The sequence below is a fragment of the Bombina bombina genome, unplaced genomic scaffold, assembly GCF_027579735.1.
Source record: "Bombina bombina isolate aBomBom1 unplaced genomic scaffold, aBomBom1.pri scaffold_1340, whole genome shotgun sequence".
Classification (NCBI taxonomy): domain Eukaryota; kingdom Metazoa; phylum Chordata; class Amphibia; order Anura; family Bombinatoridae; genus Bombina; species Bombina bombina.
The window spans coordinates 41,596-58,914 of record NW_026511915.1 but is presented as its reverse complement, the minus strand read 5'-3'; the positions used below and the strand labels follow the sequence as shown (position 1 = coordinate 58,914).

General features: G+C 38.5%; 1 protein-coding gene across 1 annotated transcript in view; it reads right to left on the bottom strand.

The window, feature by feature from the left end:
* Positions 1-916: 916 nt before the first annotated feature.
* Positions 917-17,319, bottom strand: part of LOC128644007 (BTB/POZ domain-containing protein kctd15-like) — a gene marked incomplete at its 5' end in the record, with an annotated part of 36,362 nt that continues 19,959 nt past the window's right edge. Inside the window, 2 exons of the mRNA XM_053696772.1 lie at positions 917-931; positions 1,107-1,412. Coding sequence (XP_053552747.1) covers positions 917-931; positions 1,107-1,412 — 321 coding nt within the window. The remainder of the gene's footprint in view (positions 932-1,106; positions 1,413-17,319) is intronic.

The following is a 17,319-nucleotide window of genomic DNA, read 5'->3' as shown; positions in this document are numbered from 1 at the left end:
AAAGACACATTATCAAGCTCTATTATGAGGATTAAAACGCTCTTTTTGGAACTTTACTGCTATTTAGACAGAAAGATGTACCGTCAAACACGTTGGGCAATTAAAATACAGATAGAGCTTTTATTCTTCATAACACAGCTTGATCCTGTGTTTTTTTTCAACCACAATAAAATCCTCTCACTTCACATGTTCCCTAAATTGGAAGAGGTGAAGAACATAGTGGGACCACTGAAGAACTGGCCCCCTCAACATTCAATTATTCTTTATAACTATTTCTACAAAAAAGATTAATTATGTTACCCTGATGTGATCCTGTGCCTAGTTTTAAATAATGTTAACGGTCACAACACAGAAATAAGACAGAATGTTATTTAAAGAAGGCCAGTGACCCAATATAATTTTAAAACAGTAACCCTTAAAAAGGGATGTCAATGTTTAAAAACTATTTTACATCTTCCTACAGGTATTTATTGAATGTGCTGAAATTTTACCTGAAACTGCTCTTAATCCCTTAGTTAATTCCTATTTGACAATTTTTTTAGCTGATATCTTAAATGCATTTTTTCTAATTGTTGTCATTGTTAAACTGCTTGATATGAAAAAGCTTTCTAGACACGTAATAACACTAGAGTAATTTGTAAAAAATAAGCAGATTCTAGAAAAAACAACATTTTGTACACACTTCACTGAACTTCTCTTTTACATTTCTACAATGAAAGTTTTAAGCCTCAAATGTAACCCCCCCCCCACCGCCAAAACATATAAACCTTTTGCACAAAAACAAAATAAGAAGAGGTATATAAAGTCCTGCAAATGCTTATGAAAACATGAAGCTCCACCCAACCTTAAATGACAAATTGTTTCCAGATAATTTGGAATATGGAAATTTGACTGACATTATATGGTGGGGATATTTCTATTTCCACTTGAACTATGAGAAACAACAAGCATGTTCAGTAACTCAAATTTTAGGACATTTTTTGGCGTTGATTACTCACCAATATTTAACACTATGAACACAACAGTAAAAAACAAAAAATAACACAAATATACACGATAACACATTTGGCTATATTATAGAAGTGTTAAGAGAGAATCCGGATTACCTGCACAGAGTTTAATCTGCAATAACCATTTAGTGGAAATCTAATGACGTGGGTTGGGTCTTGGTTCCAGCCAGCATTAACTGAGTTGCACATAACATCTCCAGTTTCTGGGAAAATCTCTTCTATCAAAGCTTTCTCTCCACTGAGAGCAATTCTCTCTCCCAAGTCTGGGGTAACTCGCACAACCAGACAGTCACATGGCTGGAAATGTTTCCGGTGCTCTTTATCCTGCTTCCATCGCTCAAGTTCTTTAACCATGGGATGTAGCTGATAGTATTTTGCTTCTTCATATAACAAATTGAACTCCTAAAATAAATCAAATAAATTAATAAAACAGATGTAAGATACTAAATTTAAGTAACACAAGGTAAGAAATACTGATTTTTATTTGCATTGGGATTCTGAATAACTTTACCTTTGCATGAGAAAAATAAACGTTTTTGTTTTCACAGTGAGATTTATCTAAAATAATATTGAAATTTAAGTGGCTGTCAACCCCAACCGTTCTGTTCAAGCAGCTAGATTAAAGGGACAGCATACTCCAAAATGTTTGTTTTAAAAGATAGATAACACCTTTACTACCCATTACCCAGCTTTGCACAACTAACATTGTTATATTAATATACTTTATAATCTTTTAAACCTCTATATTTCTGCCTGTTTATCTCATGTTTTTTTATTAGCTTTTCACATAACAGACTGCTAATTCATGTGTGCCATATAGATAACATTGTGCTCATTCCCGTGGAGTTGTGCAGCAACCAACACTAATTGGCTAAAATGCAAATCTGTAAAAAGCACTGAGATAAGGGTGAAATCTGCAGAGGCTTAGATACAAGTTAATCACAGAGGTAAAAGTATATTAATATAACTGTGTTGGTTATGCAAACTGAGGAATGGGTAATAAAGGGATTATCTGTATTTTTTAAAAAAATGCTAATTTTGGAGTAAACTGTCCCTTTTTAAAGGACAAACGTGCAAAAACCAAAATGTTCTGATATATTAAAGCATTTTATGTTTGCACTATTGCTTGCATATAACCAACTCTTTTGCAGAAGTTAAACAAATAAACACATAATGCACTACTGGAGATTAAACACATCTGATGAGCCAATGACAAGAGGCATATGTCTGTAGCCACCAATCACCAGCTAGTTACCAGTAGTGCACTGCTGCTCCTGAGCCTATCTAGGTATGTTTTTCAAACAAAGGATGCCATGAGAGTGAGGAAAATTTCATAACAGAAGTAAAAGTGAAGGCTCTTAAAATTGCATGTCCCTTTATTTGTACTGCTCTATATCAGAACAAAATCCACTACATGCAACATAAGCTTACATTCTCCTGCTAACCTTGTGTTATGTGCCATTTCATCATTCCTCACATTTCCCAATGCTGTATTAAAATAAAATAACTAAAATAAAGATTACATTGCCTCGAGAAAAACAGAAGACTCGTGTGTAACTAGGGCAAAATTAGGGCTGTACATATACAATTTAGGATCAGTTCAGGATATGATCAGTCTTTTCTTTATAGGTGTGGATAGCTGTTAAATATTCTGAGATTTCCTATAAATTCAAACCCTTAATTATATGAGTCATTATATCAGTAACCAAAGTTTAAAAGATATTACTTCAGCATGGTCCTATAAATTATTACACAACTGGCAGCAGGTCAGAAATACATAAATCATAGCATTATTTGAAAATAACTGAAAATAAATAAGTCAAACATCTGTATTAACTACACTGAAATGTGGCCATATGGAAACTGAAACTACATACACACACAAAAAAAGCGCAATTTAAAGAAATTAGACATGGTAGAGATGGGGAATGAACTTTAAATTGTAATTTTCCATTTTCCAAGGCTCCCAAGGCTAATTAGCCAACTGCAAAGCACTGCCTCTAGAAAACGTAATCACAGATCCCCAGAAGCAAAACTAGCTCCTTGTCTGCTTTCAGAAGACAGGCTGAGTATTAATTACCACAGTGATCAATAAGTGTCTTTTGCGGTTTCTGTTGATTAAACAGGTGATGAGTGGTAATCATTAAAGGGGCATTCTAGTGTAAAAAAAACAGAACAAAGCTTTTTTTTTTTTTAAACTAATATGTCTGTGTAACCCCCACAATGGTGTTACATAGAAGGCCAAAGTTGTGCCATTGTGCCACTCCAGATGAGGCTATAGCTGTTGATCAAATGAAAAGCAGGCTTACATACTGTAAGTATTCACCAATAAGGATGGGCGAATGTTTCTTAAAATGTAAAATTTAAAACAAATTTTGATACATTTGTTCGAATTGAATGTTTATATAACATTCTAATATTCTATTTTTGAAATTTCATTTTTGAATTTTTCAATAAAATTCGAAAATATTTGTTCGAATAATAGAATGTTTAGCTATGTATTCATTCAATTTTAAAATGTGACATTCGAATTCAAATGTAACATTCAAAATCGAAATAGTATGTCTAGTCTACAACTGTGTTTAATAAATGTAATATTCGAATTCAAATGCTTCATTCGAGTGTCACATTTGAATTCAAAATAGTATTTCTAGTCTATTACTGTTTTTTAAATGTAATATTCGAATTCGAAATAGTATTTCTAGTCGACAACTGTGTTTAATAAATGTAATATTCCAATACTACATTCAAATTCAAAATAGTATTTCTAGTCTAATACTGTGTTTTATAAATGTAATATTCAAATTCGAATGTGACATTCGAATTCAAATGGAACATTCAAATTCAAAATAGTATTTCTAGTCTAATACTGTGTTTTATAAATGTGACATTCGAATTTGAATATGACGTTCAAATTCAAAATAGTATTTCTAGCCCACAACTGTGTGTTATAAATGTAATATTCAAATTTGAATGTCACATTCGAAAACTGTAAGTAACATTTGATAATAGAATTTTTAAGAATATTCGTTTTTATTAACATTCTATTATGTAAATCAAATTTCTACAATAACATTCGTTAAACACATTCGCCCATCCCTACTTATCCTCAACGGTTCTAGAAGTGTAACTTTGACTAAGTGTTTAAACACTTTGAAACAGTTAAGCACATACTAAATAAGGAAATGTGTTTAAAAATAAAACAAAATAAAGTATTTTATTTTTACACCAGCTATTTGGTCCTTAGGTTCAAGATGAATGGCATGATTCATTTCCCAAGTTTACCATATAGCAGAAATGAAAGAGTAAGTAAAAAAAACATGCTTTTCTTTTAGAATTCTATTTAGAAATAAAATAGAGACGTTCTCAAAACACCTGTTACACTAACGTTAAATAATACTAAGAATAATACAAGTATTATCCTCTCTTAAACTTCTCCTTTCAGTATGTGAATATACCCATGTAGATCTTCATTAAATTACCAGCCCTTAGGTGCCATTTTGAAGGCAGACAATTTCAGGAGGTGTCTTTCTGCCAGTCCTCCTATATGTGACACATCAAAGGTTAAGAAAAGCCCAGGGTTATTATCAGAGATCATAGGAAAATCCTGCTATAATACAGACTCTTGGGCGTGAAAGGGATGAACAGAGTCAAAAGTGGAGGCTAACTATAAGAGCAATCTGCAGCCAGATGTAAGAGGCTATGCAATGAGTTGTACAGAGTTGTCTGTGAAAGGATGGTCTATAGTTAGGGTGACCATATTGCCGCTTTAAAAAGGGACACATATGAAAAATACATATGTCAGGATTCTTATAAAAAAACATTTATTTGAATAGCCCTGAAAACAGCCCTGGCATATGTATTTTTCATATGTATCCCTTTTTAAAGGGGCAATATGGTCACCCTATGGATGTTATGAGCTGCATTACATTACATCATAGACTAAACAGTCACCATTTACAACAAGTGAGGCATAAAAGCATTACACAGAAGAATATATAGTGACACAATAACTGGCTTTAATATATGCATTTTGTAATTTAGGCGATTCTGTTCTCTGTCTTCCAATACCACATTGAGGCCTAGATTTAGAGTTCGGCGGTAGCCGTCAAAACCAGCGTTAGAGGCTCCTAACGCTGGTTTTGGGCGCCCGCTGGTATTTGGAGTCAGTGATTAAAGGGTCTAACGCTCACTTTACAGCCGCGACTTTTCCATACCGCAGATCCCCCTACGCCATTTGCGTAGCCTATCTTTTCAATGGGATCTTCCTAACGCCGGTATTTAGAGTCGTTTCTGCAGTGAGCGTTAGAGCTCTAACGACAAGATTCCAGCCGCCTGAAAATAGCAGGAGTTAAGAGCTTTCTGGCTAACGCCGGTTTATAAAGCTCTTAACTACTGTACCCTAAAGTACACTAACACCCATAAACTACCTATGTACCCCTAAACCGAGCTCCCCCCACATCGCCGCCACTCGATTAAAATTTTTAACCCCTAATCTGCCGACCGCCACCTACGTTATACTTATGTACCCCTAATCTGCTGCCCCTAACACCGCCGACCCCTGTATTATATCTATTAACCCCTAACTTGCCCCCCACAACGTCGCCGCAAGCTACTTAAAATAATTAACCCCTAATCTTCCGACCGCAAATCGCCGCCACCTACGTTATCCCTATGTACCCCTAATCTGCTACCCCTAACATCGCCGACCCCTATGTTATATTTATTAACCCCTAATCTGCCCCCCACAACGTCGCCGACACCTACCTACACTTATTAACCCCTAATCTGCCGACCGGAGCTCACCGCTATTCTAATAAATGGATTAACCCCTAAAGCTAAGTCTAACCCTAACACTAACACCCCCCTAAGTTAAATATAATTTTTATCTAACGAAATAAATTAACTCTTATTAAATAAATGATTCCTATTTAAAGCTAAATACTTACCTGTAAAATAAATCCTAATATAGCTACAATATAAATTATAATTATATTATAGCTATTTTAGGATTAATATTTATTTTACAGGCAACTTTGTAATTATTTTAACCAGGTACAATAGCTATTAAATAGTTAAGAACTATTTAATAGTTACCTAGTTAAAATAATTACAAATTTACCTGTAAAATAAATCATAACCTAAGATATAATTAAACCTAACACTACCCTATCAATAAAATAATTAAATAAACTACCTACAATTACCTACAATTAACCTAACACTACACTATCAATAAATTAATTAAACACAATTGCTACAAATAAATAAAATTAAATAAACTATCTAAAGTACAAAAAATAAAAAAGAACTAAGTTACAGAAAATAATAAAATATTTACAAACATAATAAAAATATTACAACAATTTTAAACTAATTACACCTACTCTAAGCCCCCTAATAAAATAACAAAGCCCCCCAAAATAAAAAATTCCCTACCCTATTCTAAAATACAAATATTACAAGCTCTTTTACCTTACCAGCCCTGAACAGGGCCCTTTGCGGGGCATGCCCCAAGAATTTCAGCTCTTTTGCCTGTAAAAAAAAACATACAATACCCCCCCCCAACATTACAACCCACCACCCACATACCCCTAATCTAACCCAAACCCCCCTTAAATAAACCTAACACTACCCCCCTGATGATCTTCCTACCTTGTCTTCACCATGCCAGGTTCACCGATCCGTCCTGGCTCCAAGATCTTCATCCAACCCAAGCGTGGGCTAGACATCCACTGAAGAAGTCCAGAAGAGGGTCCAAAGTCTTCCTCCTATCCGGCAAGAAGAGGACATCCGGACCGGCAAACATCTTCTCCAAGCGGCATCTTCTATCTTCTTCCATCCGATGACGACCGGCTCCATCTTGAAGACCTCCAGCGCGGATCCATCCTCTTCTTCCGACGACTAGACGACGAATGACGGTTCCTTTAAGGGACGTCATCCAAGATGGCGTCCCTCGAATTCCGATTGGCTGATAGGATTCTATCAGCCAATCGGAATTAAGGTAGGAATTTTCTGATTGGCTGATGGAATCAGCCAATCAGAATATAGTTCAATCCGATTGGCTGATCCAATCAGCCAATCAGATTGAGCTCGCATTCTATTGGCTGTTCCGATCAGCCAATAGAATGCGAGCTCAATCTGATTGGCTGATTGGATCAGCCAATCGGATTGAACTATATTCTGATTGGCTGATTCCATCAGCCAATCAGAAAATTCCTACCTTAATTCCGATTGGCTGATAGAATCCTATCAGCCAATCGGAATTCGAGGGACGCCATCTTGGATGACGTCCCTTAAAGGAACCGTCATTCGTCGTCTAGTCGTCGGAAGAAGAGGATGGATCCGCGCTGGAGGTCTTCAAGATGGAGCCGGTCGTCATCGGATGGAAGAAGATAGAAGATGCCGCTTGGAGAAGATGTTTGCCGGTCCGGATGTCCTCTTGTTGCCGGATAGGAGGAAGACTTTGGACCCTCTTCTGGACTTCTTCAGTGGATGTCTAGCCCACGCTTGGGTTGGATGAAGATCTTGGAGCCAGGACGGATCGGTGAACCTGGCATGGTGAAGACAAGGTAGGAAGATCATCAGGGGGGTAGTGTTAGGTTTATTTAAGGGGGGTTTGGGTTAGATTAGGGGTATGTGGGTGGTGGGTTGTAATGTTGGGGGGGGGGTATTGTATGTTTTTTTTTACAGGCAAAAGAGCTGAAATTCTTGGGGCATGCCCCGCAAAGGGCCCTGTTCAGGGCTGGTAAGGTAAAAGAGCTTGTAATATTTGTATTTTAGAATAGGGTAGGGAATTTTTTATTTTGGGGGGCTTTGTTATTTTATTAGGGGGCTTAGAGTAGGTGTAATTAGTTTAAAATTGTTGTAATATTTTTATTATGTTTGTAAATATTTTATTATTTTCTGTAACTTAGTTCTTTTTTATTTTTTGTACTTTAGATAGTTTATTTAATTTTATTTATTTGTAGCAATTGTGTTTAATTAATTTATTGATAGTGTAGTGTTAGGTTAATTGTAGGTAATTGTAGGTAGTTTATTTAATTATTTTATTGATAGGGTAGTGTTAGGTTTAATTATATCTTAGGTTATGATTTATTTTACAGGTAAATTTGTAATTATTTTAACTAGGTAACTATTAAATAGTTCTTAACTATTTAATAGCTATTGTACCTGGTTAAAATAATTACAAAGTTGCCTGTAAAATAAATATTAATCCTAAAATAGCTATAATATAATTATAATTTATATTGTAGCTATATTAGGATTTATTTTACAGGTAAGTATTTAGCTTTAAATAGGAATCATTTATTTAATAAGAGTTAATTTATTTTGTTAGATAAAAATTATATTTAACTTAGGGGGGTGTTAGTGTTAGGGTTAGACTTAGCTTTAGGGGTTAATCCATTTATTAGAATAGCGGTGAGCTCCGGTCGGCAGATTAGGGGTTAATAATTGAAGGTAGGTGTCGGCGATGTTAGGGAGGGCAGATTAGGGGTTAATACTATTTATGATAGGGTTAGTGAGGCGGATTAGGGGTTAATAACTTTATTATAGTAGCGGTGCGGTCCGCTCGGCAGATTAGGGGTTAATAAGTGTAGGCAGGTGTCGGCGACGATGTGGGGGGCAGATTAGGGGTTAATAAATATAACATAGGGGTCGGCGATGTTAGGGCAGCAGATTAGGGGTACATAGGGATAACGTAGGTGGCGGCGGTTTACGGAGCGGCAGATTAGGGGTTAAAAGTGTAATGCAGGGGTCAGCGATAGCGGGGGCGGCAGATTAGGAGTTAATAAGTGTAAGGTTAGGGGTGTTTAGACTCGGGGTACATGTTAGGGTGTTAGGTGCAGACTTAGGAGGTGTTTCCCCATAGGAAACAATGGGGCTGCGTTAGGAGCTGAACGCTGCTTTTTTGCAGGTGTTAGGTTTTTTTTCAGCTCAAACAGCCCCATTGTTTCCTATGGGAGAATCGTGCACGAGCACGTTTTTGATGCCGGCCGCGTCCGTAAGCAACTCTGGTATCGAGAGTTGCATTTGCGGTATAAATGCTCTACGCTCCTTTTTTGGAGCCTAACGCAGCATTTGTTTGAACTCTCGATACCAGAGTTAAATTTATGGTGCGGCCAGAAAAAAACCCGCGGAGCGTTAACAGCCCTTTTACCGCCGAACTCTAAATCTAGGCCTGAGTGTTTTTACTCCTTCACTCAGTGCACCACCTTCTCACCCTAATCATGATACTAATCATACTATGGAATTACATTAATACAATGGTATTATTTACAACTATAAGACATATTAAAAGAGGAATGGGATAGTCCTAAGGCAAATTGCGCTTGCAGCCTAAATGTTATTTTAAAAAACACTTCATTTATACATAAGGGAACAGATTATGCAATAAGACTAACAATGTAGGAGCAGCCACAGAAGTCAGTCATTTTTCAAATTAGATAGCAACTACCATATTACTAAATATGAGGAGTCTGCCAAAAATGTAACTGAGGCTAAAACATTGACAGCAAAATTAAAATCTGACCTCTCACTGAGAACGTGCTAAATGCAGTGAATCAGAATGTGCATTCCCTGACTTGGGGAAAAAAAAAAGAGGAGAGATAAAAAGGTGCCACACTGCCCCGGCCGCAGGCAGCTGACATAATGTGATTAAGAGACAAAAAAGTATAACAAACATTAAAGTGATAGTAAATCCTAGCATTTTTTAAAAGCTAAGATTTAGCAGTGCAACAAATAAAGGGGACTTTCAGTCATGAAGTATAAAATACTTCATGCTGAAAGTTCCTTTGCTGGTTGAGTGCCTCAGGCAGCCCACGGAAGAACGTTATTTTATCACTGAGGTGATTTTAGGCAATAGCGTGCTAGCTATACGGCATAATGCCAGGTGGTCACCTCACTGAAAAATAGCGCTCTGCCGTGGGCTGCCTAAGGAGCACAGCACGGCGAACGCTTCAGACAAACAATGGAACTTTCAGCATGAAGTATTTTATACGTCATGACTGAAAGTCCCTTTTATTTGTTCCAGTGGTAAATCCTAGCATTTCAAAAACACTAGGATTTACTATCACTTTAAGTAACATGAAAATGTTTCTACTACAAATTGAATATTTGTTGTACAAAAACTGTAAAATTACTGTTTTATTAGCACTTTTTAATGTGCCGATAAAGGCATTAAATTATACAACATATAAATGTTTTAGAGGCCAGAAGAAAATATTTAGGATGACCAAATAATGCAATGATTTATTCTTGCTGTATGATTTATTAGCACCTAGTAACAAATCCAGTAATGCTTGATAACAAACACCTTTGTAAAATGATCAACAAAGAACCATTGATACAGTGGCAAGAAAAAGTATTGAAACCCTTAAGAAACGACTGCATTTATGTATACATTTTTCTTAAAAACATAAATTATGCTTACCTGATAATTTAATTTCCATCTGTGAGAGGAGAGTCAACTGCTTCATTCATTACTTGTGGGAATTAAGAGCCTAGTCACCAGGAGGAGGCAAATACACCCCAGCCAAAGACTTAAATACCTCCCCCACCCCCAGTCATTCTGCCAAGGGAACAAGGAACAGTAGGAGAAATATCATGGTATAAAAAGGTGCTAGAAGAATAAAATGAAATATAGGTCCGCCCACCGGAGAAACGGGCGGGAGCAGTGGACTCTCCTCCCACAGATGGAAATGAAATGATCAGGTGGGCATAATTTATGTTTTCCATCTTAATGGGAGGAGAGTCCACTGCTTCTCATTCATTACTTGTGAGAACAAAATACCCAAGCTCTAGAGGACACAATGAAAACAACAGCAGGGTAAAAGGAGGCAGAACCTGTCTCCCAAAAGCTGCTTCCGCCGAAGCAAAAACATTGAATTTGTAAAATTTTGCAAAAGTATATAAATCTGCTCCATAGAAGCCTCGTTCTTAAAGGCCCAAGAAGAGGCCACAGCGCTAGTTGAGTGAGCCGTTATCCTCTGAGGAGGCTTATGTCCCGCTGTCTCATAGGCCAGACGGATAATGCTCCTTAACCAAAAAGACAGTGAAGTGGAAGAGGCCCTCTGCCCCCTGCACTTCCCTGAATACACAACAAAGAAAGACGAAGTCTGTCCGAATTCCTTCATGGCCTGAAGATAAAACTTCAATGCCCAAACCACGTCCAAATTATGAAGCAACTTTTCCTTTGACGAAGAAGGGTTAGGACACAAGGAAGGAACTACTATTTCCTGATTGATGTTACGATTCAACACTACCTTGGGAAGAAATCCCAATCCAGTGCAAAGAACAGCCTTATCAGCGTGAAAAAACAGGCAAGGAGGCTCACATTGCAAGGCCGCTAACTCAGAGACTCTGCGAGCTGATGCAATAGCCTGTAGGAATAGGTCTTTCCAGGAAAGAAGTTTAATGTCAAGCTCATGCATAGGCTTAAATGGAGCCCTCTTCAAAATCTTAAGAACCAAATTTAAGCTCCAAAGTGGAGCAGAATTTCTAAAGACAGGTCTGATCCTAGACAGAGCTTGAACAAAGGACTGAATATCAGGAAGCTCAGCTAGCTTCTTGTGTAAAACTACAGATAAAGCCGAAATCTGACCCTTTAAAGGAACTGTCAGCAAGACCCTTATCCAGTCCATCCTGGAGAAAGGCCAGAATCCTGGATACCCTAAGCTTGTGCCAGGGATATCCACGTTCCTCACACCAGGTGAAGTAGGTCCTCCACACCTGGCCTGAATAAGAGTATCAATCACTCTCTCCGAAAATCCTCTCTTGGCTAAGAATAGGCGTTTAATCTCCACGCAGTCAGCCTCAGGGAATCGAGATTTTGGCGTAGAAATGGACCCTGAACCAGCAGATCTCTGTGACAGGGTAATCTCCATGGAGGAGATGACGTCCCCACCAGATCCTCAAACCACATCCTCCACAGCCACGACGGATAAATTAGAATAACCGAAGCTTGCTCCTGCTTGATGCAGGCCACTACACGAGGTATAAGTGGCAATGGTGAAAAAATGTAAAGTGGTTTGTACTCCCAGGGCACCACTAAAGCATCTATCAGCTCTGCCTGTGGATCCCTGGACCGCGACCCATATCCGAGTAGCTTGGAGTTGAGTCTTAAGGCCATGAGGTCTATCGCTGGCGTCCCCCATGTGTTGCAGATCTCTGCGAACACTTGAAACTATTGTCTGCTGAGAAAATCCACTTCCCAGTTGTCCACACCCGGAATGTGGATCGCTGAGAGCGAACAATTGTGGTTCTCTGCCCATTCCAGAATCCGAGGTACTTCCCTCATAGCTAGGGAGCTTCTCGTTCCCCCCCTGATAGTTTATGTAAGCCACGATTTAATGTTGTCCGACTGGAACCTGAAAAATCGGGACGACCCCAGGGGGGCCAAGCCCTCAGAGCATTGAATATCGGAGTTCCAGAATATTTAATCGGTAGACTCGACTCCTCTCGAGTCCACCTGCCCTGTGCCTTTCTGGCACCCCAAACACCTCCCCATCCTGATAGACTTGTGTCCGTGGTCACAATCTCCCAGGATGGTCTCAGGAAGGATGTCCCCTGGGACAGTTGTCCCGGACAGATCCACCAAGAGAGCAATTCCCTCGATCGGATGTCCAGAGATATCTGTTGGGCTAGATCTGAGTGATCACCGTTACATTGTCTCCACATGCACAAATGAAGAGGCTCGAGATGGATCCTGGTGAATGGAATGACATCTATGCTGGATACCATGAGCCCAATCACCTCAATACACCTGGCCACAGATGTCCCTGAGGTCTGAAGGGCAAGACAGCTGGTCGCAATCTTGCAACGTCTCTGATCTGTCAAGAATAACTTCATGGATAAGGAATCTATTATCGTACCCAGGAATTCCACCCTGTTGCTGGGAACCAGAGTACTCTTTCCTTTGTTTATCTTCCATCCGTGGGATCGAAGGAGAAGAGCCCTTGAGTGTTCCTCCGGTGAGACTGCAGGACGGAGCCTGAACCAGCAGTGCTCCCAGAACCTTTGTAAAGACTCTTGGAGCCGTTGCCAGACCGAACGGTAGGGCCACAAACTGGAAGTGTTGGTCCAGAAATGCGAATCTAAGGAACCTGAAGTGATCACTGTGTATTGGAACGTGAAGGTATCCTTCAAATCTATTGTCGTTATGAATTGTCCCTCTTGAACTAGGGGCAGAATCGACCCAATTGTCTCCATTTTGAACAATGGGACTGACAGAAACTAGTTTAGACACTTTAGGTCCATGGGTGAAACGTGTCCTCCTTCTTTGGGACCACGAAAAGGTTTAAATAATATCCCAGACTTTCTGCTAGAGGGACTGGGACGATTACTCAGGGAGAGGAGAGATCCCTCACGCATCCTAGGAAGGCGTCTCTTTTCACTGGATTTGAGGATAGGTTTGACAGGAGGAATATACCTCTGGGCGGATGACTACTGAATCATATCCTGTAACCCAGGGCTATGACCTCCAGAACCCAAGGGTCCTGAACATCTCTTATCTAGGCCTCAACAAAAAGATAGTCTGCCCCCTACGCAATCCAGAAACGGATCGGTGGCTGCCCCTTCATGACAATTTTTTAACTACTGGCTTCCTGCTCTGCTTGGATTTGTTCCAAGAGTGAGCTGATTTCCAAGATCCCTTGAACTGCTCTGTTTTCGCAGCAGGCTGCTGGCGTTGAGACTTGTCCGAACTAAAAGAAGACCCCTTAGTCTTATTCTTCTTATCCTGCGGTAGGAAAGCACCCTTGCCACCCGTGACCGTGGATATGATAGAGTCCAGGCCTGGACCAAAAATAAAACAATCCCTTTAAAACGGGAGGTAAAGTAATCTAGACTTGGAAGTCATATCCGCGGACCATGACTTTAACCACAGAGCCCTACGGGCTAGAACAGAAAAACCTGATGTCTTGGCATTCAGGCGAATAATCTGCATATTTGCATCACAGATTAACGAATGAGCTACCCTTAAGGCCTTAATTCGTTCCTGTATCTCCTCGAGGGGAGTCTCCACCTCAACCATAGCAGACAGAGCGTCGCACCAATAGGTAGCCTCTCCAGCCACCTCAGCGACTGCCGCTGCTGGTTGAAAAATGAACCCCATGAGCTGGAACATCTTTTTCAACATGGACTTCGGAATTTTTTATCCATGGACTTCTTGAACAAAGAGCTATCTTCGAGCAGGATATTCGTTCTCTTAGCAAGCGGGGAGATAGCGCCATCCACCTTAGGAACGGCCCCCCACAGCTTTATAAAAGAAGAAGAGGGGGGCCATCTTAAATTTAAAAACTGGCTCCTCCGCAGACGGAGGTCTAGAAGTCGTCGATTCCGACCCAGAAAAAATGTCCTCCGAAGAGTCGAAGTCTTCATCAGCGGATAATCTGTCAGAGACATCCAACGGAGTAGATGACCCCTGGGACAGATAGTTATGTTTCAGCTTTTGCTTGCGCTTAGCAGGTCATGGTAAGGCATTAAAGGTCGCAGAAACCTCCGTTTGTAACTGATGAGCGAAATCTCGTCAATGCCGATTGCTTATGGAGCTGTTAATCTGAGACGAGATGGGTTTGCAGAAAGACTCTCCCCTGCATCACCGGACTCTAAAATTCATCCATGCTCTCACTGAGAGGCTGACAGAACTACTTAAAACTCCAGTCCCATTTCGAAGAGTACTACTCTCCATAACAGACTACTCTGAATCTTCTGACACTTTTCTGCCAACCTCCTGTGACAAAGGCAAAGAATGACTGGGGGATGAGGAAAGTGGGGGAGGTATTTAAGCCTTTGGCTGGGGTGTCTTTGCCTCCTCCTGGTGGCCAAGTTCTTAATTCCCATAAATAATGAAGCAGTGGACTCTCCTTTCCTTAAGATGGAAATCTGGTTACAGTAATCAACAAACACAATATGTTTAAACAGATAATATATCATTCAAACATTTACAGTATAGGTTCGAAAAAGTATGTGAAAACTTTGTCTAATGACTTCAACAAAATCAAATTTGATTTGGAAATTGGCAAATTGAAGGTGTGGGTTAGAGCTACTTTGACTTATAAAAATCACTCAAACATTTTGCTATTCACAAAATGCATCTGTTGATGTAAACCATGTCTCACAAAAATCTGCCTTTTGGAGCGGCCCAGTCAGTCAGAGCCCAGACCTTAACCCCATAGAAATGCTGTGGAAAGACCTCAGGAGAGCAGTTAACACCAGACATCCTAAAGATATTGCTGAGCTGAAGCATTTCTGTAAGGAAGAGTGGTTCAAAAATCGTCCTGAATGTTGTGCAGGTCTAAAAAGCAGCTAACGGAAATGCTTGTTTGAGGTTATTGCTGCCGAAAGAGGATCAACTACCTATTAAATCCAAGTGTTCACTTACTTTTTCCACAGTACTGTGAATGTTTAATGGGATGTGTTCAATAAAGACATGAAAGATTATAAATGTGTGTGTGTGTGTTGTTCGTTTAAGGACTTGAGATGAGATGACATTTTATGACTAATTCATGCAGAAAACCAACTAATTCTAAAATGGTTCACTTTCTCGTGCCACTGTATGTGATTGTGCCTTTCACATGACTATGCTGGCAAATGTCCAGTAATTAAAGGGAATAGGAGGGAAAGGAATGACATAAGGAGTAGTAAGCATGCTACTGTAGTTGTACCCAGCAGTTTAATGTCCCTTTAAGAGAAAACAAATTCCTTTAAATGGTTGTACAAGAAATGTGTTTAGTAATGTATGTGTTAAAGGGACACTAAAGTAAACATTACATTTTCATGATTCATATAGAGCATGCAATGTTAAGTAACTTTCAAATATACTCATATAATCAATTTTTCTTCCTTATTATTATTATTATCGGTTATTTGTAGAGCGCCAACAGATTCCGCAGCGCTAACCTTCTCTTGGTATCTTTATTTGAAAGGCAGGAATGTATACTTAAGAGCCGGTCCATTTTTGGTTCAGAACCTGGGTTGCACTAAATGTAGCCACCAATCAACAAGCGCTAGCCAGTGTTCTGAACCAAAAATGGGGCGGATCCTTAGCTTACATTCCCACTTTTTCAAATAAAGATACCAAGATAAAAAAAAATTGATAATAGGAGTAAATTAGAAAGTTGCTTAAAACTGAATGCTCTGCCTGAATCACAAAATAAAAAATTGGGGTTACTATCCCTTTAAATACAACTGTTCACTTTCTACTATATAATAAACATGTTACATAATTAATTAGCATTCCAAGGCAACAAATACAGTTGATTATGACTAAATATTAGTATTGGACCAGAGACCTCAACATATTTCAATCAGACTGCATTTGATCTCCATGTCCTTATTGAGAATTTAATTTAAATTTATTTTCATTGTTAAATATAATATAAAGCAAAATGTATAGCATTGTATAAGATATTTATTTCCTGATTTCATTATAGTATACAGATGATTCTTTAGTATTAATTAGTGAACAAACAAGAATTTTCTTTTACATTGAATAAGTATATAAACCACTTTATTAGTCTTTTCATAAACAAATTACACACAAGTTCATTGGACCATTTAATGCTAAACATTGTTTTCAAGGTGCTTGTAATTTAGAATTGAATTACATTTTCTTCTTGTGGGCACCATTAATGACTGGAAATGCTAACATTTTAAAATAAAATTTGTTGAATATTTCTGGAGTGAAGTGTTAAATTTTTTTATTTTCAATGTAAAAGATGAGGAAAATGATTAGCCTACCCTGCAGTAAAATGGCGGCACCTTTTTATGAAATTGGCATGTAGATAGACTTTGTTGTCTAGGATGTACTTTTTATTGCTAGGTTACAAATGAGCAGTGGTTGTTGATATATTAAGGTTTAAAGTCACCTAAGCAAATTAGCAATTTAACAGTAGATGTCTATAGTCCTAAATATTGGTTTGTAAGGTGGTATTGGCTTGAGAGCAGTGAATGCCTACAAAGCTGTCCCGTGACACATATATTTAAGTGGAAGTCGGTAATCGCACTGCCCACCAAGGTGGATACAAAAATCAATTATTTTTGAAGAAAAATCTATCTAAAGATAGTTTCTATTGAAGATACTTTATAATCTAATGGTTATTCATCCTGAAATATAAATTTGATTTTAATTATACAGCAAAATGCTGTATATTTATGGCTGTAATTTGTTTATTATTTTGGTAAATGAATTCACAATGTCATGCTCTACCAGAGGTTTCTGTATGATTATTTTGGGCAATTTTCTGGAAAATATTTACATATCAAAGTAACATATTACTGGTTTTCTAGTTCTCAAAACTGTTAATTT